General features: G+C 42.6%; 1 protein-coding gene across 1 annotated transcript in view; it reads right to left on the bottom strand.

The window, feature by feature from the left end:
• Positions 1–7,407: 7,407 nt before the first annotated feature.
• Positions 7,408–25,296, bottom strand: part of HOMER2 (homer scaffold protein 2) — a 287,886-nt gene continuing 269,997 nt past the window's right edge. The window contains exon 9 of the mRNA XM_073618606.1: positions 7,408–7,974. Coding sequence (XP_073474707.1) covers positions 7,786–7,974 — 189 coding nt within the window. The 3' untranslated portion in view covers positions 7,408–7,785. The remainder of the gene's footprint in view (positions 7,975–25,296) is intronic.

Raw genomic sequence — 25,296 nt, forward strand, 5'->3', positions numbered from 1 at the left:
TTTTCCCCACAAATAGAGCTTTTTTTGGTGGTATTTGATCACCTCTGCAGTTATTTTTTTGCACTATAAACAAAAAAAGACCGACAATTTTGATTTTATTTATTTGTTTTTTACTTTCTGGTATTAAACATATCCAATAAAAAAATGTAAAAAAAAAAATCTAATCTCATCATAAATTTAAGCCAATATGTATTGTGCTACATATTTTTGGTAAAAAGAATCCCAATAAGGGTATATTGATTGGTTTGCGCAAAAGTTATAGAGTCTACAATTAGATTTATACTTTTTATACTAGTAATGGCAGCGATCAGTTACTTTAGGGATTGAGATATTGAGGTGACACATTTTGGGGATCAGTGACACTAATACAGTGATCAGTGCTAAAAATATGCACTGTCGCTGTGCTAATGACCCTGGCTGGGAAGGGGTTAAACATCAGGGGCAAACAAAGGGTTAACTGTGTGCCTAGCCTGTGTTTTAATGTACTGTGGAGGAGGTGCTTTTACTAGGGGAAGGCATGGTTCCATGTCCCTGCTTTGCAGGAACACAGGATCCATGCCTTCCCTACTGACAGAACGGCGATCTGCCTTGTTTACATAGACTGACTGCAGTTCTCCCTCTATGCTGTATGAGTAGCAAGTGCCGGGGAACATCAAGTCCACGGTACCCGCAGATCAGCTCCGGCTGTGTATAACCACCGCAGGAGTGGGTCACCGGTGGCGTGCATCAGAGCCCGAAGTGCAGGATCACGTGTATATATACACGTGATCCTGCGCAGCGTGGCCGCCCCTGTACTGCTATTGGGCGGCCGGCAAGTGGTTAAGGAGATTTATGTTAAAAAAAATAGGTTTTGGCTTTAAGTGCATTTCCACTTTTCCAAATTGAGAAAACCCCACTTTATGTATTTTAAGGGTTTCCATTCACACAGCATACCAAAAAAACATAAAACAATTTTTTTTTTACCTTTTAGACTTTTCTCAGGAGAAGGCCTCGTGTCTGATTGATTTATTTTATTTTTTTACAATGTCAGGAGTGAATCTATCTTAAAGCTGGCCATACATTATACAATTTTCTTCTACAAATTTCCTTTAGATTTACCAAAACCATATAATACTTTCAATTTTGTATGCATTCAGGCAGGCCCTTCTACTACATAGTTGAAGGTAAATGTAAAGAAAATTGAATAATGTATGGCCAGCTTTAGGACAGTTTGATTGTCCACTCATTAACATTCAATGAAGAAGCCTGATTTCTAAACCTTTAACACTTTGTTAGGTAATGCTTTGTGAATGGGGTGTGGAACAATGTCAAAGTAAAGGCGGCCATAGATAGCTCAAATCTTGGCCGGTTCAGCAGGGACCGGCCAAGATTCGATCCATGTATGGGCAGGCTAATCGTATCCAAGTTGATCCATAAATCGACTTGGGTACGACCAGCATGTCAGATTTCTAATATGCGATTATTACCAGCTGCTGCAACCGCTAGCAATAATCACTGTTTCCCCAGCAGGGATGTCTCCCCGTGCCCCCCTGCTGGAAGAACAGCTCCATGTTAGTGTTTATGGGAAAAAATTTGCAATTTTCTTTTATGCAACCTGTGGTTGAAGGAAAGAAAATTGCACATCAACTATGGCCTGCGTAAGTGTTATCCCAATGGCTGCATCCAAAGAGAAATGTGGAAGCTGTCACCGCTGACCTCCTTTTGAACATTCTAGTTGCATTGTTATTATGTCAACCCTAATTTTAATACATTTTGAGTCACAGATCAGAAACAAGTGTGCACATCAGGGAATTCAGAAAAGTCTGCACACATATGTACATATTCTGATAGAGATTTAAAAAAAATGAATTGAGTAAATATTCTTAAAAGTGGATTTTCACCCTCAAATCAGAAGCCCCTCCTCTCCACCCGAAGAGGGTGATCTCACACAGAAACACGACAGTGTGGTACCCGAGCGGCGGCTGCAGAGAAGAGGATCTCAGCAGGACAGTGCTGGATCCGCTGGGTGGGCGAGTATCTAAACTATTGCTGCTGTGAGCTGACTTCCTGTTGAGGATCGCTACGTTTGTGGTCCTTTTGTATGTAGGAATGTAGCCACCCTCTCTTGCTTGCTCCCAAGATGGACTATAGACTTTTGGATGGTTAGTGGACATAAAGCAGGGGTCTCCAAACTAGGGCCCTCCAGTTGTTCAGGAACTACAATTCCCATCATGCCTAGTCATGTCTGTGAATGTCAGAGTTTTACAATGCCTCATGGGATGTGTAGCCCCGCAACAGCTGGAGGGCCGTCGTTTGGAGATCTCTGACATAGAGCATTGCACATGACTGCAACATCCAACATTAAATGATAAAAAAATTGCATAAAATTTTTGGATTGACATATTCATTTTCAATCAAAATAAATATGTTACATGTGCAAAGTTAATTCTGTAAATTTCATCCATTTCAAATGGAGATTGACGCCTCTTCTCTCTAGCCTCCCTATTGGTTAGCAGGGCTGCCTAGAACATTAATAGGCCTACATGGAGGCAAGATTTACATCTTACAATTTAAGCTGCCTGCATCTCTGGATCTACCGATTGTTTTAACATGCAGTTTTCACTGATAAGTAATCATGGTAATGCATTTTCTCATCATAAGTTCAGTATAAATGGTCAAGGTTTGGAAGGCCACATGTACACTATGTGTTTAGCCTCTGTGCGTCTGGTCCTGGCTTTTATGTGCATCCGCTAGCCACAGGTGCAGCGTCCAGCTCTGCTTCCTGTCAAAATCTATGAGCGCTTGAAATACACTGTGGTTGGACGCTGTACACAGTGGTAGATACAATTAAGCCCTATTTGGTCAGGGACAGGCAATGGATATAAAAAGTCTACATACTCCTGTTAGAATGTCAGGTTTCTGTGATGTAAAAAAAAATGAGACAAAGAAATAATTTCAGAACTTTTTCCACCTTTAATGTGACCTATAAACTGTACAACTCAGTTGAACAACAAACTGAAGTCTTTTAGGTGGAGGGAAGTAAAACTAAAAAAAATAAAATATGGTTGCATAAGTGTGCATACCCTTACACTAATACTTTGTTGAAGCAATTTTTGATTTTATTACAGGACTTAGTCTTTTGGGGAATGAGTCTATCAACATGGTACATCTTGATTTGGCAATCTTTGCCCACTCTTTGCAAAAACACTCCAAATCTGTCAGATTGCGAGGGCATCTCCTGTGCATAGCCCTCTTCAGAACACCCCACAGATTTTCAATCAGATTCAGGTCTGGGCTCTGGCTGGGCCATTCCAAAACTTTCTTCTTCTTCTGGTGAAGCCATTCCTTTGTTGATTTGGATGTATGCTTTGGGTCGTTGTCATGCTAAAAGATGAAGTTTTCTCCTTCTGTTCAGCTTTCTAGCAGAAGCCTGAAGGTTTTGTACCAATATTTACTGGTATTTGGAACTGTTCATAATTCCCTCTACCTTAACTAGGGCTCTGTTCCAGCTGAAGAAAAACAGCCCCAAAGCATGATGCTGCCACCACCATGCTTCACTCTGGGTATGGTGTTCTTTTGGTGACGTGCAGTATTGTTTTTGCACCAAATATATCTTTTGGAATCATTGCCAAAAAGTTTAACTTTAGTTTCCTCAGACCATAACACATTTTGGGAGACTTCAGATGTGTTTTTGCAAAATTTTGCTGGGCTTGGATTTTTTTTGGAAAGAAAAGGCTACTGTCTTGCCACTCTACTCCATATCCTAGACACATGAAGAATATGGGAAATTGTTGTCACATGTACCGCACTGCCAGTACTTACCAGATATTCCTGCAGCTCCTTTAATGTTGCTGTAGGCCTCTTGGCAGCCTCCCTGACCATTTTTCTTCTCGTATTTTTATCAATTTTGGAGGGAAGTCTAGTACTTGGTAATGTCACTGTTGTGCCATATTTTCTCCACTTGATGATGACTGTCTTCATTGTGTTCCATGATATAGCTAATGCCTTGGAAATTCTTTTGCACCCTTCTCCTTGCTGATACTTTTAACAATGAGATCCCTCTGATGCTTTGGAAGCTCTCTGCGGACCATGGCTTTTGCTGTAGGATGCGACTAAGAAAATGTCAAGAAAGACCTACTAGAACAGCTGAACTTTATTTGGGGTTAATCAGAGGCAATTTAAATGATGGCAGGTGTGTACCGACTCCTAATTAACATGAGTTTGAATGTGATTGCTTAATTCTGAACAGTTACATCCCCAGTTATAAGAGGGTGTGCACACTTATGCAACCACATTATTTTATTTTTACTCCTCACCCTAAAAGATTTCAGTTTGTTGTTCAACTGAGTTGTACAGTTTATAGGTCACATTAAAGGGGGAAAAAGTTGTGAAATGATTTATCTTTTGTCTAAATTTTTTAAATCACAGAAACCTGACATTTTAACAGGGGTGTGTAGACTTTTTATATCCACTGTATGTCTGGAATGTAGGTATTTTGCATTCTGGGTATGCTCTGAATGCATAGGGCTTTAAATGTACCACTTGGTACAGCGTTCCAGCTGCAGAATATTTCAGCCTCTCACAGACTTTAACAGGCTGCAGACAATGGGGCTGGACACTGAACCTGCGTCTGCCTGGCACATGAAAATGCCAGGATTGGACACACAGGATAAACACCCAGTGTGCATGTGGCCTAACAGGTGAGCTTTAACCACATTTTTTGTAGATAATCCTATTATCCTGAAGATTTTTTTTTTATTATTTCAAATGCATAAATCAAGAAAAATGGCAACCATGGTTTGTTTCAGCACTTCTATTGTAAGAGAAACCCCAGTTTGTGTCAAACATTTTAATTTATTTTTAATTACAAGAGAAACATCATTAGAGAACCATGAGGCAGAATTTGTCATATATTCAAAGTAACAGCCCTGTGAACATTGACTTGGAAACTTTGAGGTCTGTGTATGTAGACGTTCTCAGCCATGGCTTGTTACACACATCAACTGTTGAATATTCATTTACCAAACAATACACCCTTTATTACAATATAAAAGGGAAAGTATAAGTTTAACATTGGCGTTTCTAATGTATAAGGCATTTTGTGGTGACCCATCATGCCACCGATATTACTAGGACAAATTGCACTGCCGTGACAATCTCAATCTGCAAAGACAAAATGTGTATTTACCTGCCCCATGCAAAATGAGTGATGTCTGCTTACCTGAGGAGAAGTCCCTACTAATGTGGTCCCGTAGGGGATAAGCAAAAATAAAAAAAACCCTGCCATTGCATAGCAGGCACTATAAGCACTTATCTCTGACCTCCCATAATTTCCATGCAAATTTGAGCTTTTTAAAAAGTGGCACAGAGTATTCTGAGGTGGGAGGCAGGAAGGCTGTACATATGTGCCCAAATCAAGAACACTGGGGCTTTTGTAATGGAACCAGGGCAGAGGGAAGAGAAGGTGCTTTATGGCCTACTATGCATCGACAGGCATAATTGTTTTCCCTACAGGTTTCTTTTAAGTGTGCATGTTGCCTGTCTATCATGGTAGCAGTAAATTTGTGCAACTTATCCATTATAAAACTACTATTCACTAATGATATCGCTAACGCATGAATGGCATAGTATATCGCTTGGGCTATCTTCTGACCATTGTCTGTTCAGGAGGCAAAACAGCCCCCTAGCCTTTACAAATGTTCTGCTACATATTCATATATAAAGAGCAGAAGCAGACACATCCAAACAATGATTCTATAAAATTAGCATGGAAGCAATGAAATCGCCATCATAATGTCTGATGAGGTCTGATTAGATTGAATGTCTAATGCCACAGTAATAGCATTCATTTTATCCAATATGTTTTAATGTCAGCAACAATGGTTTAGACCAGGGGTCTCCAAATGTTGTAAACAAAGGGTCGATTTACTGTCCTTCAGACTTCAGGCGGAAAGTAGAAAATGCCCCAGTGTCAGTGGGAGTAAAAAAATTACATTGTGCCTGTAGTCAGTAGATGGAGGAATAGTGGCCCATCATTGGTATTAGTGGGAGGAATAGTGCTTAATTATTTATATCAGTGGGGGAAATTATGCTTCCATGTTGGTGTCAGTGAGAGGAATAGTGTCCCATCACTGGCATCAGTGGCAGGAAAAATGTCCCATTGTTGGTGTCAGTGAGAGGCGTTGTTCCCCTCTATTGGTATCAGTAGAAGGAATGGGGCCCCCTTGTTGGTGTCAGTGGGAGGAATAGTGCCCCAAGGGCTTGATAAAAGCAAGCAAAGGGCCACAATCTGCCCATGGGCCACAGTTTGGAGACCACTGGTTTAGTCCATCAGCCCTTTCCTTTGTTGACTATGAGTGACATGCCCACTGAAAATTGACAACCCTGTTTTACCCTGATGACAGTGGATTAAATCACGTCTGCTGCTTTTAACATTTGGGAACAATAGACAGAAACTCTTACAATGAGATCTAGGGTCTACCTCCAGCTTTGACCTTGGTTTGCTTTATGTTGAGTATTGATGCAATGTGGTCACATACTGCCAGTTGGATTTTCCATAGAAATATATGGAAAACATGACATTGGCTACAAAGCCAACGTGCTCAACTGTGGGGCCAGAACTCATACTAGGGTCCCCAAATGTTATTGGGTTTATTCAGACTTGTGCTTTGCTGAAACACGCATGGCACCACGTGTTTCTGTAACTCATAATGTGCTGTACTTTGTTGTGCCATTATTTAAAATCAATGAAAGTAGCAGGCATCACACCCGAACTGTACAACACACATTCCGTGCTGCTCAAAAAAAGAGTTGTGTGCCGTTTTTGTTCATTGCTGCATGTTAATTAAAGCACATTGACTGCAAAGTTGTGGATCCAAGGTAAAAAAACCAAAACAAAACTTGCCAGTTGTGTGTCCTCTTCTAATATTCAAATCTTAAAGTCAATGGAAGTTCTTTTAAAAGGAAAACTACCCCTTTTATATAGTTAGTAAAGTATTCCTGTGTATGAATACAACATGAAAAAACTTTTCCACGAACAACCACAGCAGTGAATGTTACTTTGTCTTTTTGCCACTATATTCTATACAGTATCTTTAATAAATATTCTGTATTGTACTAAATATATAACTCTTATTTATAACTTCTAAAGATCCATTTGTTCTTCTAGTTAAACTGTGGCAGTGTATAAGGTTCCAGTAACCCTGTCAACTTACAGCAATACCATACTAGTGAAAATATTGCAGTACATCCATCACAGACTCTGCCTAATCCAATGTGTCATAGGAATTATTGCAAGGCTTGCAGAGCACTGTTTCAAACCGTACAACCAATAAACATTCTTATGTGCTTTTACTTATTGCATTTCCAACCTAGAAGTGGGACTGGAGGACAAGAGATTCGACTATTTTTGCCACACTGTGATCCAAATTTCTTTCTTTTTTTTTTTTTTTTTTTTTAGGTATTTTTCTGTTATAACAAATAAATAAACAATTGTTATACATAACCACACAGTCGGTGATTTAGTGTCAAACTATCAAATTTTATAATTTTTTTTTTGTCTGATGCATGGAATAATTTCAATGGCTCTGATTTTGTAAAAACCGTAAAAAATGGCTTTGAACGTTTAGGCCACTACTGGTTGCCAAAAACAGACTAAACTTAATGATACTAGCACTCAAGGTGCAAAAAAGAGAAAAAAACTGAATAAAATAAAAAAAGCACAGCAGCCCCAAGGCCTTCGTTTGCACTGTAAGGGTCTAGTGTATAAAAAAAAAAAAAAAAAAAAAAAAAAAAATTCACCACACTCTAGCTATCCATTTCTAGCTTGGAAAGTCCTTGACGGAATTCGTGCAAATCATCAATTTTTCCATCCAATATATTCAGGAAGTGTTTAAGTTCCAGTTTCAAGTGGCCTTGTCTGTGCTTGCTTTCCTCCACTTCTTTTCTCAATGCTCTCACTTTATCTTCTAATTCTTGGTTTCTCTGCTCGGCATCCTGCAAAATAAATACATGAGAAAAATCACATCAAAAAACACAATCTGCACAAAAGCAGTGCTAGAATAGCCTACTTGATAATTAGAAGATGTTTGCCAAGCCATCCAGTGTCCACATTAAAGAGGAACTGCAGTCTGCTCACATAATTTGTAATAAAAACATCTTTACCATTCTGAAGCTTCCCTCCAACCACTTTGCATATTATTTTATATATACTGTGATTCTGTACTTGCCAAATATGCTGCAGAAATCTCCCTCCACTGAGTCTGGCTGCAGCCATTTTAACTGTGGGCAGCGGAACCTGCTACCTGTTTACTTCCTGGATTTACACAGACACATAGGGGCATACCTCCAGCTCTGCAGCTCTGATTGGCCCTCTTATGACTCATCCCCCCTCCTTTCTTGGCAAACTCTCACGAGAGTGAGAGAGAGAGCTGTGCATGATGTCAAACCTAGACATTTTTCCAGATAAGAAACAGAAAGTTGGCTGTACAAAGTATTTATTGGCAAAAAAAAAATGTTTTACTATCCAAAGTTAAAACAACAAGGGCAGAAGATTTAATAGATGGAAAGATGAAAAAATGAATGAAGTTCCGCTTTAATGTTACTTAGTAATACTCGATTTTAAATTAAACCAACAGCCTTTTTTTTATTTTGGATTCAATGTGGAAGGGTTAATATCCTTGTCAATTTGTTACTGCATTGTGCCCACTGATTACACTCACTTCCACTTAAAGTAGAACTATAGGCAAAACTTTTTTTCATTATGTATAGCATAAGGGAGGGTTATAACCCCTGTCAGATTTTTTTTCCGTCATCCCTGTCCCATTGCGGAGCTTTCCATTCATTTCCTGTCCCATAGCCAAACAGGAAGTGAGAGGAAATCCCTGCAAATTAAGGGAATTCCTTGGGCACCCAGGTCACCAGAATTAGTGTCCCCATTGGAAGATTTCCCCTCTATTACTTTTCTGGAGACAACCCAAAACATCCATGGTCACTTATCACTCCTATTTCTCACACAGGTTGTGGTTTACAACCACAACCCTGTTTGTATATGTCTTTTTTTAACTTCTCACTTTGGTATCCAGTCTCTACTCACTCTTATCTCATCAAGTATAATCTCTGACGGATATTTTATTTATCCAACACAGACCCTTCTGCCAAACTTACCTTTGGCTATCACGCCCTATCACATTATGAAGATGAGTACTTCTTTGTTTGGGGTCAGTTTGCCTGCGTCCCATTACTATTGAGCTCCTCAATACCTCAGCTCCCAGGACAGACAAATTCTCAAGCCCTGGCGGTCCCCGTTTCCCACAGCTGCATATATATATTTTTTGCCTTTGGTTGTATGCAAGTATTTAGGAACAGGAACCCTGTTTCTTCTTACGAAATTTAGTTTAAAAGCTAGATATACTTATACTCAGTTTTTTTGCAGATATTCTTAGACATCCTTCACTGAACAAGTGTTATAATACATGAAATGCGTCTGAAATTTAGGATGTAGCTACACGCTTTTTAAGGATTTCATCTTTTTATGCACATTTTTTTTTATGTTATTAATTTTCATACATACTTCTATACATCTGGTACTAATCTATATCCAAAGCTGTTGTGTACTGCAAAGCTGATGGTGCTGCCTAATCCGTGTGTGTATGTATATGGATGTTAATATGATGTTTTATGCTATACAGTGTATGTGTGTGTGTGTATATATATATATATATATATATATATAAATAAAATTACCTGTGTATGTGTTATAGGTCTATGCTACGTATTCATATCATGCCAACACACCAATAAATGTACATTTACTTACATGTATCAAGTCACATTGCCTCATTTAAAGTCCCAAATTCCTTCCTTTTTTGAACATACAAGTAGAAAACTTCTTATATTCAATTACCTCAACAAAGATGAAACCCCCTAGCAGACAAAGGCCGGATTCACACTTTTCTGCTGCAGTTTGTTGCATTACCACATAGGCTTTTCTTTTGTGCTAAGACAACCCCTTCAAATGAACTTAGGCAGGCCATACATGGGTCAAATTTTCGAAAATCTTAAAAAACAAAACAAAACCCAGCCACGAAACTTCTTTTCTGTAGCAACAGGAGGGGAAATTAAAGGCTTGGTTGGTCGAATTTTAAAAATCAATGGTGGATTGGATCACAAAAAAAATTCAGATTTTTGCCTTACTGGCAATGAACTAAGGCACCTATCCCCCCCCCCCCCTTCAAAAAAACAAATAAAAAGCCATGCCCCATTAAAAATGAATGCCAAACCTGGCGAGTTCAAGTCCTTCCAAACCCTCTCACGAGAATTTTTTTTACCATCAGCGCACATCTTCTATTACCATCAGCTACTAAACCATTTACGGTCTTGTTGTGGACCTCAGACAGATCCCCTTCAAAAATCGTTCATTGATACAGTAAGGAACGACTATTCCATTTCCAGCCTTTACGCCCACCTTATTACACACAAATCTAATAAATACCATCCTGCACCATTCCAAAAGTGGTCTACCATCTACAACAATAACGAACTTCCGGAAAAGATCCTAGAGGGATACCGATACATCTGCAAACTAACGATCTCAGTGACGTGGCATGAAACGCAATTTAAAATCATCCACAGGGCATACTACCCATTCTGCATCAATGTGGCAGACTCTACTCAAGCGCAATGCCCCTGGTGTTCACTATAACATCCTACACTGTTTCACCCTCTCTGGGAATGCCCAACCATTACTTTATACTGGGACTGTGCTTGCTTACATTTTAAAAATCAATAAGGCTCGGATACCCAAACATCCTCTATTGTGTTTATTCGGATGTGAACCGCAATCTTCCCCATCATCAACAGCAGGACCACTTAACCTTACACAATGGACTCATATAAAAGTCTCCTGGTTGCTCGTAGGACGATCATGTCCCGTTGGATTAAATCAGTACCACACAACCTCCCGGCAGTGAAACAGGCAATACTATCGCTCTTCAACCTTCAGAAGCTGGACACCATTGTACTGAACTTTCGCTCTACTTCACGCTTTTTTGCAAGATGGCGTAAATTTTATTCATTTTCAAAAAATCCCCCATTAGTACCCCCCCCCCCCACACACAAAACACTATAAATGCATATTAATATAATATTAATTGAATGCATTTTAATAAATACATTTAAATTAATTAACCTAATGCATTTAATATAAATGCAAACCAGTGGAACTTATCAGTGTCCACCAGTGCCAAATGTCAGGGACCACCAGTGCAGCATGTCAGGGACCCCCAGTGCCGCATGTCAGGGACCCCCAGTGCCACTCGTCAGGGACCCCCAGTGCCACTCGTCAGGGACCCCCAGTGCCACTCGTCAGGGACCCCCAGTGCCACTCGTCAGGGACCCCCAGTGCCACTCGTCAGGGACCCCCAGTGCCACTCGTCAGGGACCCCCAGTGCCACTCGTCAGGGACCACCATGTCAGGGACCACCAGTGCTGCTCGTCAGGGACCACCATGTCAGGGACCACCAGTGCCGCTCGTCAGGGACCACCATGTCAGGGACCACCAGTGCCGCTCATCAGTGACCACCATGTCAGGGACCACCAGTGCCGCTCGTCAGGGACCACCATGTCAGGGACCACCAGTGCCGCTCGTCAGGGACCACCATGTCATGGACCACCAGTGCCGCTCGTCAGGGACCACCATGTCAGGGACCACCAGTGCTGCTCGCCAGGGACCACCATGTCAGGGACCACCAGTGCCGCTTGTTCGCGGACCACCATGTCAGGGGCCACCAGTGCCGGTTGTCAGGGACCACCATGTCAGGGACCATCAGTGCCGAATGTCAGGGACCACCATGTCAGGGACCACCAGGTCACCTCCATGTCAGAGGTCACCTCCATGTCAGAGATCACCAGTGCAGAGCGGGATTATCATCAGTAATTACTTGTATATACACAGGGGGGATATCTCGCGGTGTCAGGTATAGTATACGAGAATGCCGCTCGCTGATGTCCCGCCCCCCCGCTAATATTATTATTGACAGCGCACTGTGCTAATAACGGCGGGGGGGGGGGGGGGGACACATACATCAGCAAGTGGCGTTCTTGTATACTATACCTGACACTGCAGAGGAAGGAGAGAGGAGAAGAACACCTCCTCCATGGGCGGCACATACCAGGGGCTGTGAGACCCCCTCTGCCCACAACATGTCTGCTTCCTCCCTGCTCGGCTTTAAGAGGACTACAAGGGGGAGTGCCAGACTTCTGGCTGAGCTGAGGAGAGGGATAGAAGCCAGCGGTCTTACAAACAGGAAATCCCTAGACAATTATAGTTTTTCAGCAAGTTCAGCAGCCTATTACAGATGAACTACAGAGCTCAGAAGAACATGGATGGCCGGAGTTCTGCTTTAATGTTTGTTACTAGCATACCTACGTCATTGTATCTTGCTTTACCCATACCTTGGTTTGTATAATGCAACTTTTGGTTAAATAAAGGAATTACAAAAAAAGGAATGCCACCACAATGTACTAAGGCACAAAACGTGTGTTATTGTAGATCACTATAGTAGAAAAATGGGAACTCCTAAACAAAAGGACATCAGTAGTGATGCCATATTCCAACAAACTCCCTGTTGGTTGACAAAAACAGATAGTGGCTAGCACCGGATAGTGTAAGCAAAACCACTTTAACCACTTCAATACTGGGCACTTTAACCCCCTTCCTGGCCAGGCAAATTGTAAGCTTTTGGCAACTGTCGCATTTTGAATGACAATTGGGCGGTCATGCAACACTGTACCCAAACTACATTTTTATCATTTTGTTCACACAAATGAGCTTTCTTTTGGTGGTATTTAATCACCACTGGGTTTATTTTTTGCTAAATAAACAAAGAGACCAAAAATTTTGAAAAAAAAAAAACACACTTTTTTTCTTTGTTTTGCAAATGAAAAATCTTTCTTCATGAATTTAGGCCAACATATATTCTGCTACACTTCTTTGGTGAAAATAACCCAAATCAGTGTACATTATTTAGTGTGCAGGAAAGTACACGGTCTACAAACTATGGTATATATCTGAAAAATTATCAATCCTGATGTACTGACTCTCATTCCTTGAGGCCCAAAAATGCCAGAACAGTTCAAATACCCCCAAATGACCCCTTTTAGGTATTTAGTAAGAGGCATGGCGAGTTTTTTAAAGTTGTAATTTTTTGTCATAATTTTGTGGAAAATGAAGAAATTAAAAAGATTTTTTTTAACATACTGTCACCAGTGCAGTACAGCGTCATCATACACTGACTGGTGAGTACTAAAAAAAAAGAAAAAAGGAAAATAATTTTTTTATTTTAATTTTTGCGTTTTATTTTTTTTTTTACCACACTTTGACCAGTGCAATATAAGGCTACCATAGGTTACCATATGGCCCTATGTGAAATGGGAGAATGCAAAATCTACTTTGTGTGAGGATGCCTCCTATTAACGAGCTCAAATCAGAAGTTTGGCCACTAGCACAGAGGTTGCAGCAATCCTTTTGAAGTGGTTGTTAAAGTGGAGTTCCACCCACTTTTACAACTCTTCAGCATCCCTCACTAAACTGTGCACTGTAAACGAATTGGATATTTTTAAAAAAATTTTTCTCTGCACCTACTGTATATCTGCTGTATTCATTTTTCAATTTCTCCTCCCTGGCCGTGGCCCATCGCATCATTTCCTGTTTGCAATGCCTTCTGGGAAGGGACAGCAACTTCCTCTGAAACTGCCGTTGCTATGGAAACCTGACCTGAAACTTATTACACTGCTTGTGCTGCACTGAGCATCTGCGAGATCTGCAAGGATGAGATCCAGGAAGAAATACAGTCTGGCTTCAGATGCCCACACTTAAGATGGCCACGGCCTGCTATAAGTTTATAAAATAACAAACTACTGCTATAAACTAACAAAACAGACCTTAGTTTACAGACTAACTTTACTAGAATACATTAAGCTTGTGTATTATAGGGGTATTTTTATTTAAAAAGTATAATTTCGGCCGGAACACCACTTTAAGCCACTCAATATTCCTACAATCCCCTCTGCTATAATAAATAATGTCCACAGTGTATGTGCTTGAAAAAAATGCTGCTGTGTACCTCATTTTTTAGCGCTGATCGGCGCTCAGGTGACCAGCTGCCTCTCTCGATCTGACAGCTACAGCGTGTGGGGCTGAGAAACCCCTGTTAATGTCAGCCAGGAGGAGGAGAGAGGCAGCCGGTCATGTGAGCGCCGCTATGAAATGAGGTACATAGCGGAATTTTTTTCAAAGAACACATACACTGAAGACATTATTTAATATAGCAGAGGGGATTGTAGGAATATCATTGCATTAAGATAGCAGCAGGAGGGGAGCAGATCACCACTGACAGGCAGGGAGGGAGGGGGGAGAGGAGGGCTGAGGAGAGCTGTGGATGATGGAGGCACGTAAACTGACCATGGTGTCAGGGCTCAGCAGACATGATAAACCATGGTCAGTTTACAGGGGGGAGGGCAGAACCAAGCAGGATCAGCCAGATATTTCAAGCGATAAAGGGGGCCAAATTACACAGCACAAGCACTGTGCTGTATAACATGCTTTAAAGAAACATGGTCCATTTTTTTTTTTTTTTAGGGTAACAAACGCTTTAAAGTGATTGTAAAGGTTTTTTTTTTTAAATAACATGTTGGACTTCCCTCCTCTGTGCAAGGGTTTTGCACAGAGTGGCCCCGATCCTCCTCTTCTGGGTTCCCCCTGCGGTGCTCCTGGCTCCTCCTCTTATTGAGTGCCCCCACGAAGAGCTGCATTCCATGGGGGCACTTGTGCCGGCGCGGTCCCGAGTCCTGTTGCTGTGTCCATTGACACAGACAGCAGGACTCAGGCCTGCCCTCCTGTCACTGGATTTGACAGCAGTAGGAGCCAATGTCTCCTGCTGCTATCAATCTATCCAATGAGGACCCAAGACAGCGGCTGGAGCTGCTGTGCTCGTCCCTGTCCCTGGAAGGAATGGGTTCAGGTAAGAAAAAGGGGAGGGGGGGCTGCTGCAGCACAAGGTTTACAACCCCTTTAAGTCCAGCATAACCAGGGACAATTGCACCTCCTTCCTTTTATATAGTTTCACTGCTAGTGCTCTTATGATACATGCAAAAAAAAAACGCGTGAGTGTGTAATGCACACAAAGGATGGTTAAAGGCTAAGTTCACCGGAACATGTTCCACCTGTATATAGGGGGGACCATGTAACATGTTCCAGCTCTTCCTGCCTCCTCTCCCCTCGATCCACCCCATCGTGACATCGGGAGGAGGATCCTCCTCCTGCACCCTCTGTCACAACTGAAAAACATTGTGCCCGCACAACTGCGCCATTCATTCAGAGTCCTGTGAAGTACCATTAGCAAGCGCGGCTGATGGTTTGTAGTTCTCAATTAATTGCGAAGGCGCTGGTGAGCATCCACGTGGCTCATTGATTCTTCCTGAAATTCAGTAACTGCCTGCCCATATCGGAGGTACAGGCAGTTTATTAGAGTCTGCAGAATCCTGGCATTGCACCTGTGATCTGCTAATACCAGGCGCAATGCTTTACAGGCTCCTGTTGAAAAAGAAAATAAGTGCACATTTTTTTACCTGCAAGAAGATGAGCATTTTTTAATTTTTTTTCCATAAAAGGTGAACTTGATCCTTTAATCAATGTTATGTCTTTAATTATTTTAGTGCTTTTATAAAAAAAATAGCCTTACCAGAAGAGAAGTATAGTACTGGAAGCCTGAATGGAAGGAAAAAGTGCCCAGTAACTAAACTGCATAACGCAATGGTTGTTTATGGCAAATAAATGCTGTTAAGGGCTCCAAGTTATGCAGAGAGAAAAAACCACTGGGACTCCGGGACCCTTTCATGGACCCTGTAAACATTTCTGACATCTCTATTTTTTTAACTTTACTTTTCTAGAGACAGTCGAACCTGATATTGTGTGCGATTAGCTTTTGTCACCATACTGTGTCCCAGGCTGCCCCCTGTATTATGTTTAGTTGAAGCCCTTGGCATTTGCATGTAAACCGACTGAGAAATAGAGAGTGTAATTTGTGCAGCATGACAATCCCCTGGAAGAGCTTCACTGGGGAGCCAATCTCCTGAGATTCTGATTTCTGCGCACACATCAGCAACTCATCTTGTGCCAGTTTATTGCCAGAAGTACAATTAAGGAGATCGTTCTTTGCCAAGCTGTAAACTATAACGTCGCAATTTTATGTAAGAAGCAAATATTGTTCTAGCAAATCCTCCGCTGCCTGATGTAATCTGTCAGTGTTCCAATATGGCAGTAATTACACCCAATAAATCCCATGTTAGAACAATGTGAAAGCAAAATTATATTTAGCACAAGCGAGTCTTAATATTACTTTAATGACGAAAAATGTTTCTGTATTTTACAGCCGAGTGTCAAAACCTAGCGTAGTATCAAACAAAGCAAATAAATATTTCAATTAATCTATTTCCAACAATACAGAATATGCACAGTTTATGTTAGGTTATTGTTCACTATAGGTCAGTTGGGTATTTCACATCCCTGAGTGGTAGAATTTATCTAATAGTAGTGGCATAAAATAAGCCACACCTCCAGCCCAACTAAGCTCCATCTCCTTAGTCAATTTCCAAGGTTACCATACTGAATCTGTAAAGACCAGGGCCCCCAGCATCTATGTTGACACCTGAAGTCACCTTAAAGTAGAATTCTGGGATAAGCTACTTTTAAAATTTCCTCTCCTTACCTATTCTCAGCCTGTTCTGGTCCGGTCACAGGATCTCCCTTGTGTCAGCCAGCAACCGGCTACAGAGGAGAGGAGAGAATGCACTGACTAGTAAAGCCTGGATAGGTGACATCACCCATAGGCTTCAATGGCCAATTCGTTGTGAGCACTCCCTCCTCTCCCCTGCAGCTGCACTGGCACAGGGGGGCGGGATCACGTGACCAGACTGGAGCAGGCTGAAAATAGGCAAGTATTTACATCTTTTTTACACAGCTTAGCATAGGTTTGAGGAGGAGGGAGGGGACATGGTTAGGATTAAGCCAAAATTCTACTTTAATCCAATCACTATGGAATCTGTAGATGTTCATTGTCCAAGAACAGACGGAGTAATACAGTACATAACTGGAATGTTGGAAAATCTCAGCAGGATCTTTAACATCACATTCCTATGTTCTTCAAGCCTAGCAATGCACTGAGACAGAAGCTTGTACCATCCTAACGACTCCACACCAAAATACAAGCAAAGTAACTTGGTATATGAACTGCAGTGTAGTGTAGTGAGGGATGCCAAAACCTTTATATTGGGGAGAACAAACTCTCAATAAATGGCCTAACATAGGAGGTAAAATTCTACAAAGACTCAGCAGTCTTTCTACACCTTAAGGGAAAGTGACCTTTTTCCAAGATGGTGAGGTGCACATTATGCACAGTGAGGACAACTGGTCCATAATAGACAATAAAGTGGCCATCTATATCAAAATGGAGCAAGCATCTCTGAACAAGGGTGAAGGGCTTCAATACCATCCACATATAATGCTTTAACATTTCTACTCTGGCGATTTGACAACAATTCAGTTTTAGCCATGTACGTAAATAGAGGCACTAACACCAATACAGGCTTCCTGACAACAATGAAATTATACAACTAGAAAAGGGTGGTTCTACAACTCTCACACCTCCAGTTCTGTTCTTGGACAATCAACATCTGCAAATTCAAGGTGTGAATATAAATGCTGGGGTATCTCCTGGAAACTCATTAGGACTGAAGAAGTGGCTTAGTAAGCTATGAAATATCTTCAACATTATAGAAAAGGTCCAGTTGAATGTGACTATCTACTACTTGCCATACTATAACCTGGATAAATGGGAACCTTCAAAGCCATGCAGAGCAATACATTAAAATGTAAGTTCACCTTTCATAATATCATGACATGTTACATCCATATTTGGGGTGTAACAAGTAACATGTTATGAATGCACTGGCCTCTGCACCCCAGCTGTGACAGCTAGTGGGAACCCCCCCCCCCCCCCCACACACACACACACTAGCTGTTAAAATAAAATAAAAAACGTGTCCGCCTACCTGGCCACATCACTCATTCACAGTGCTCTGTAAACAGAAAACTACAAGGTCCAGCGGCCTCTGCGGCTGTCGGCTTGTAGTTTTTAATTTCATTCATTCTTCCTGTTAGCATGCATTGGCTTGCTCATACGAGGTATCAGCAAGTCAATACACTGACAGATCTGCAGGCGACCTGCATGGCAGCTGGTGGAAGGCTTTACAGGCTCTTGCAACAAAAAATAATAAATGCACATTTTTTTACCTGCAAAAAAACATGCATTTATTATTTTTTTGTGAAAAGGTGAACTCATCCTTTAAAGTTGCAGAAAAGTCTTAAAATAAATAAATAAATCAAGCCTCCTGCAGGTTAATGCCATAAGTTGTTTGTATTCACAGCATACTAGCACATTATAGCAGACTTCCCTTTCACTGCTCTATCTTCCCTTGGTCTTCCTTCAGGGTTCGTGGCACAGCACTTTGTATTCCACTACGTGCTTTGTGTGCCTGGAACGCGAGGCGTCATTGCACATGTACCAGATATTGTTATTGACTATTGCCGATGTGAGTATCTCCCTAACAGTGAATGTTTAGGAGATATTTATTGTACTTACATGTAAGCCTTATAGTAAGCTTGCCTGTGGGTACAATTTAAAAAGTGGTAGTTTTCCACCAATTTAACGCAATGTATACAAGGATTTTTTCCCCAGTAGCTCGGCAACACATTCATGGAGCACAGCGGTGTTGTCATCACCACTCAGGCCAACTGCTAGGCTGCAATTTGAGGAGTGTGAGTAACATAGGGCACAGGTTTGTTGGCAATTATGTACAGAGTTAAGGGTAGGTCTGTTTTCAGTCTACAATCCTCTTTAGGTTCAATTGGTCTGTCGTCTGTGTTCTGGACTGAAAAGAATGTGTGCGCATTAATTGCTTTTGGCCTTTGATTATAATAGAGAATCTGTCCAAAGGAGTGTGACATGGTACAACCTGGTAATTGTCTGGCTGACCGTGCTGTTTGGAATTGTGCCGAGGTCCAATTAATTCATTGTTATATCAGCTACTGTGTGCCTGACATATACTGCGATCACCATTTTACATTGCAGCAATAGGTCTGGTTGTTTTACTATACGATCAGATTACACTTGAAGAATATTATAAATATAATATCACTCATTTTCTGTATATCAAAGTTGAACAATCGGCTTACAATTTATACTAAGCCACCAAGTTCAGTTGCATTTCTTTACTTGTTACATGCTGCTCACTGCTTTTTGCAATGTTCAAGTAAATAAACAGATTTAATTGCCGAAAAAGTCATTTTGAAATTTAGCATTGGAAAAAGACTTTGATTATAATCTATAGTAATTATAGTAATAGCTCTCTCTAATAGATATATATCTATATAGATATATACAGTGCCTTGCAAAAGTATTCACCCCTTTGGCTTTTTACCTATTTTGTTACATTACAGTCTTTAGTTCAATGTTTTTTTAATCTGAATTATATGTGATGAATCAGCACACAATAGTCTAAGTTGGTGAAGTAAAATTAGAAAAATATATACATAAAACAATATTTCAGAAATAAAAAAACTGATAATTGGCATGTGCATATGTATTCAACCCCTGTGTTATGAAGCCCATAAAAAAAGCTCTGGCGCAACCAATTACCTTCAGAAGTCACATAATTAGTGAAATGATGTCCACCTGTGTGCAATCTAAGTGTCACATGATCTGTCATTACATATACACACCTTTTTGAAAGGCCCCAGAGGCTTCAATACCTAAGCAAGAGGCACCACTAACCAAACACTGCCATGAAGACCAAGGAACTCTCCAAACAAGTAAAGGACAATGTTGTTGAGAAGTACAAGTCCGGGTTAGGTTATAAAAAAATATCCAAATCTTTGATGATCACTAGGAGCACCATCAAATCTATCATAACCAAATGGAAAGAACACGGCACAACAGCAAACCTGCCAAGAGACGGCCGCACACCAAAACTCACGGACCGGGCAAGGAGAGCATTAATCAGAGAAGCAGCACAGGGACCTAAGGTAACCCTGGAGGAGCTGCAGAGTTCCACAGCAGAGACTGGAGTATCTGTACATAGGACGAAAATAAACCGTGTGCTCCATAGAGTTGGGCTTTATGGCAGAGCAGCCAGAAGAAAGCCATTACTTTCAACAAAACTTGACTTTTTGAGTTTGCGAAAAGGCATGTGGGAGACTCACAAAATGTATGGAGGAAGGTGCTCTGGTCTGATGAGACTAAAATTGAACTTTTTTTTTTTTTTTTTTAACAGAAAATTTTTTTTTTATTGAACAAATCAGCAGCACAATATAAAAGTTCAATACAGACATTGTAGTGAGAATAAAAACAAAAAAACAGTAAAATTGACACTTAAACAATAGCCATTATTTATCAGGAATTCCAGGCGTGCAAACATCAGAAGTTTCGCTCAACCAGACCTCTCAAAGCTCAAATCTTCATCATACAATTTTGATAGTATAAAATGAGTGGCCCAATAATCAACTAAACCTGGTAGGGGCAGCGGGGGGGAGGGAAGCGGGGGGGGGGAGGGAGGGGGGGGAAAGGGGGAAAAGGGGGGGAGGGGAGGCGGGGAGAGGAAGAAAGGAAGAGAGGGGGGGGGGAAGGAGGGATGAGAAGGAGCGGGGTGAAAGAAAACAGGCATAAAGAGAAGAGACGTGAGGTATAGGATAGCTTCCATTACTTTTCCCATCCTGCTTATGGGGTAAGGGGATCAGGGTCTCCGGAGGCGTCGACCCAGGATGACCAGATTTTGTCAAACTTCCCCGGGCATTGCCTACTTTCATACGTTAATTTATACAGAGGGAGTACCCCATTCACAGACCTTATCCACGAGGCCAGGGTAGAAGGCTCTACCATTTTCCACCGCAATAGAATTTCCCGCCTAGCATAGTACAATGCGAAGGTTAGACACAATTTGCTATACCTATCACCCACAACATCCTCCAAGTGACTGAGCAGTAGTATCTGGGGATCCGCCTGCAAGTCTGATCCTATGACATTGCTCAGTGTGGATGCCACCTCTGACCAAAAGAGTCGGAGACAGGGACACGACCAGACCATATGCCAGAAAGTACCCACTTCCTGTCTGCATCTCTGACAATTGGGGTCTCTCTGAGGGTAAATGCGCGCCAACCTCTGTGGAGTAAAGTACGCCCTGTGTAGGAACTTGAATTGTATGAACCTATCTTTTGCAGCGATCATGGAAGGAATGTAGGATATTAAACACTCCTTCCATTCCTCCTCATCCAACGAGGGAATATCAACCCTCCGTTTTTCCCAGGTTTTAGTTAGTTTGGCATCATACTCCACTGTCAGGTATAGGTATAGTGTGGAAAGGGGCTTCCCCATCACGCTGGAAGTCAAGAGCCTTTCAATAGAGTCCGGTTCCAGAGTGAGGGGGGCAGGGAACTGAGCCTCAAAGGCGTGCTTCAGCTGCCAGTATCTAAACTGGAAGGAGGCAGGAATAGCAAATGATTGTCTAAGAGCTTGAAAAGTCATAAGCCTGCCATCCTTGACTATATGCTTTAGTGTAAGAATTCCCTTTTTTGCCCAAAGAGAGGGGTCCGGTAAAGTATAAAAATGGGGTAGCATAGGATTGCCCCACAGGGGCATGTGGGGTGAAATGCAATTTGGTTTCCCATATATTTTCCTAGCCTCCTGCCAAACCTGTCTTTACGCATCAGGGTCGTCATGGACAAACTGGCCCTGAGACCCCGAAACGGGAGGTTACTCAAGGCAGCAAAGGAACCAAGAATGGCTGCTTCCAGAGTGACCGCGGGATTTTGCGTGGGCTGGGAGAACCACCACCGAATCGTGACCAGAACTGCGGCCCAGTAGTAGATTTGGAAATTCGGTAGCGGCAGTCCCCCTCCCGAGAGAGGGAGATATAAGATCTGCTTGGCCACCCTGGGTGGCCTCCCAGCCCAGACAAAGTGTATTAACAGGATCTCCAGCCTCCGGAAAAAGGTCCTAGGGATGGGTATGGGTATGGGTGTATTGCGAAAGAAATATAGATATTTGGGAAGGTAAAATCATTTTGAGCAAGTTGACTCTGCCAACCGGAGTCAATGGAAGGGAACGCCAAGCAGAGCATTTAGCCATAAGCTGTGTCATGAGTGGACGTAAATTGTTGTCAATATAATCTTGGACTTTACCGCTAATTTTTATCCCCAGATATTTGAAATCATCTACCCATTTAAGCTGTGGGTGTGGTAGCCTTGGAGTCGAGGGATGGAGCGGGAATAGGATCGATTTGTCCCAATTAATGCGAATCCCCGAATACCCGCCGAATCGATCAATCAGATTGAGTGCAGTCTGCAAAGAGGACGACGCATCCGCTAAATAAAGCAGAGCATCGTCCGCGTAAAGTGATAACTTCTCCTCAATGGGTCCCACCCGAAGACCCCTCACCCCTGGGTCGGCCCTCAACAGTATAGCCAGGGGCTCCACTGCCAGAGCAAATAGACCCGGGGAAAGGGGACACCCCTGTCGCGTGCCTCGAGACAATTGGAACTTCCCTGAGAGGCATCCATTGGTACGTACTCTAGCTGAGGGGCCATGGTATAGCATGCGGAGCCATTTCGTGAAACCCGCACCAAACCCGAAGCGCGAGAGAACCTCCCATAAGTAGCCCCACTCGACGGAGTCAAAAGCCTTCTCCGCGTCGAGTGAGGCCACCATCCCATTGGTCACCTCGTCCGCCCTGTCTATGTGAGTATGGAGGCGTCTGATATTGATATCAGTTCCTCTGCCGGGCATGAAGCCAGTTTGGTCTCTGTGGATTAAAGCAGTAATTACCAGGTTAAGCCTATTGGCCAATACTTTTGCCAGTATTTTTGCATCCACGTTCAGAAGGGATATAGGACGGTACGAGGAGCACAACGTGGGGTCTTTCCCTGGTTTGGGGATCACTACAATGATTGCTTCACTCATTGTGTCAGGAAGTTTCCCAAGACGCGATGACTCAGAGAAGAGGACCTGTAATTTGTCAGCTAGTTCTGTGGCATATTGTTTATAAAACTCTACAGGGATGCCATCAGGTCCCGGAGTTTTCCCAGCCTGCATTGATTTAAGTGCCCTTAGTATCTCCAAGGACGTAATTGGGGCGTCAAGCTTGTCGCGATACGTTACTGTAAGGGTTGGAATATCTATGTCGTCTAAATATGCCCCCAGATCCTCCCCTCTATAGTCTACCCTGGAACCATAAAGAGATTCATAAAACTCCGCGAAGCAACAGTTGATCCCCTCCGGTGTGTGGATCAGTTGTCCCGAGGAGTCTCTAATATGTGAAATGCTCATCCCACCCGCCTGTTCCCTAGAGAGCCAGGCCAACAAACGGCCTGATCGCTCTCCCTGTTCAAAAATCCGTTGGGATTGAGCCAACATTTTCTTCTGCGTGAGAGAAGTACGGAGACAGACCACCTCCTTCGTCAACAGTTGTAGATGCGAGTAGTGCGCAGGGTCCCGGGTACGAACAAAGAGAGCCTCCGCATCACACGCCTCCCGCTCTGCCTTCACTAAGTCTGCTCTACGCTCACGTCGGACCCTGGCAATGATGGTCTGGTAGTGCCCCCTCGTCGTGGCTTTGAAGGCATCCCACACCACCGCGGAGTCAGCAGAGCCCACATTTGTGGCCCAAAAATCAAGCAATTCCGTTCTAAATTGGGAGTCTACTGCAGTGTCTGAAATCCAAAATCTGGAGAGCCTCCATACCCTCTCTACTGAGCCTAGGGAGAGATCCAAAGACAACAAGGGTGCATGGTCGGAAATTCCCCTAGGCAGTATTCGTATGTCTGTAACCCGTGGGAGAACCCGAGATCCCGCGAAGACCAAGTCTATGCGGGAAAACGTTCTGTGGGAGGCCGAGTGGCATGTGTATGCCCTAGATTGGGGGTGACGCCACCTCCAGACATCAGTCAGGCCATAGGTATCCGCCCACTCAGCCAACCCAGAGCAATGACCTCCCGCAGGAGTTAGCCTGTCTTAATCCCGGTCAGGCACCAGATTAAAATCCCCCAATATGACATTGTTGTCAGAGGCAAAGTCGGCCAGCTTACCGGTGATCTGATTGAGCACCAGCCAGGAGGCCGGGGGGGGCAAATATAAGCCCACAATAGTCCACGTTAAAGAATAAATTTTTGCGTGAATAATAACATACCGTCCGTCAGGGTCCAGGGCCAAATCCAAGAGCCGAAAAGGAAGTGACTTCAGCACCAGTATAGTTACACCCCTAGAAAATGTGGAGTGCGTGGAATGGTAGTGGTGTCCCACCCATGGTTTTTTAAGGGCCAATACCCTGCGACCTGTTAGGTGCATTTCCTGAAGCACACATATGTGTGGATTATAAGACTTAATGAATTGGAACACCAGAGAGCGTTTAACCGGGGAATTCAGTCCCCTGGTGTTCCAGGAGATGATGTTAAGTGAGGACATGGCCATTGATATTGTTAAGAGTATTAGGATCAATGGAAATTGCGGCTCTCGGATCGGACCCCGGGACCCGAACCGGACACATCTGTAAACAGCGCAATGCTGATAAGTCAATTATTTTGGTAAGAAAAACAAACAAAAACAAAACCAAACCAAAAAAAGATAGAGGATCCCAAAAATCGAAGCAGATGAAAATAAAAATGGCCCCAATAGGGGAACTTACCCCACCCCCCTCCCCACCCAGCCCCCCAAAACTGAGGCGGGTTTCAATCCCGAACTTATTCAGCTCGCCGGCTGCAACAGAGGGTCCGTGGAAGAGGCAAGCTCACCCCCCCGAAACTTCACATGGGGGGGGGGAACAGCATTTCAAACGGCTTATACAGTTGAGAGCTCCGTTTGTAATACAACAGGCTGTGGAGATTCAGAAAGTCAGATGACGGGGAAATATCCGATAGTACGACCCCACAGTAAAGTCTGTCCATCGTTGGGTGAAGATATTGAACAAAAATGTTCCCAGCATCCCTCAAGAGAACAAGCAGTTGTAAAGGAACTTCATGTTTCAACGGTCTCCTGACCAAATTGTTTGGCAGGGGCATTATCTTAGAATTTCCCTGGAAGGGGTAATAAACTTCTCCTCCCAAGGCTGTCCACACCATGGATTGAACTGAGCAAAACTTATGCAACGAAGAAAGTCATCCATGTGGGAATACGTATATTACCTCAGACCTGAGCCAAGACTATGGTGAACAAA

The sequence above is a fragment of the Aquarana catesbeiana genome, linkage group LG03 (assembly GCF_042186555.1).
Source record: "Aquarana catesbeiana isolate 2022-GZ linkage group LG03, ASM4218655v1, whole genome shotgun sequence".
Taxonomy (NCBI): domain Eukaryota; kingdom Metazoa; phylum Chordata; class Amphibia; order Anura; family Ranidae; genus Aquarana; species Aquarana catesbeiana.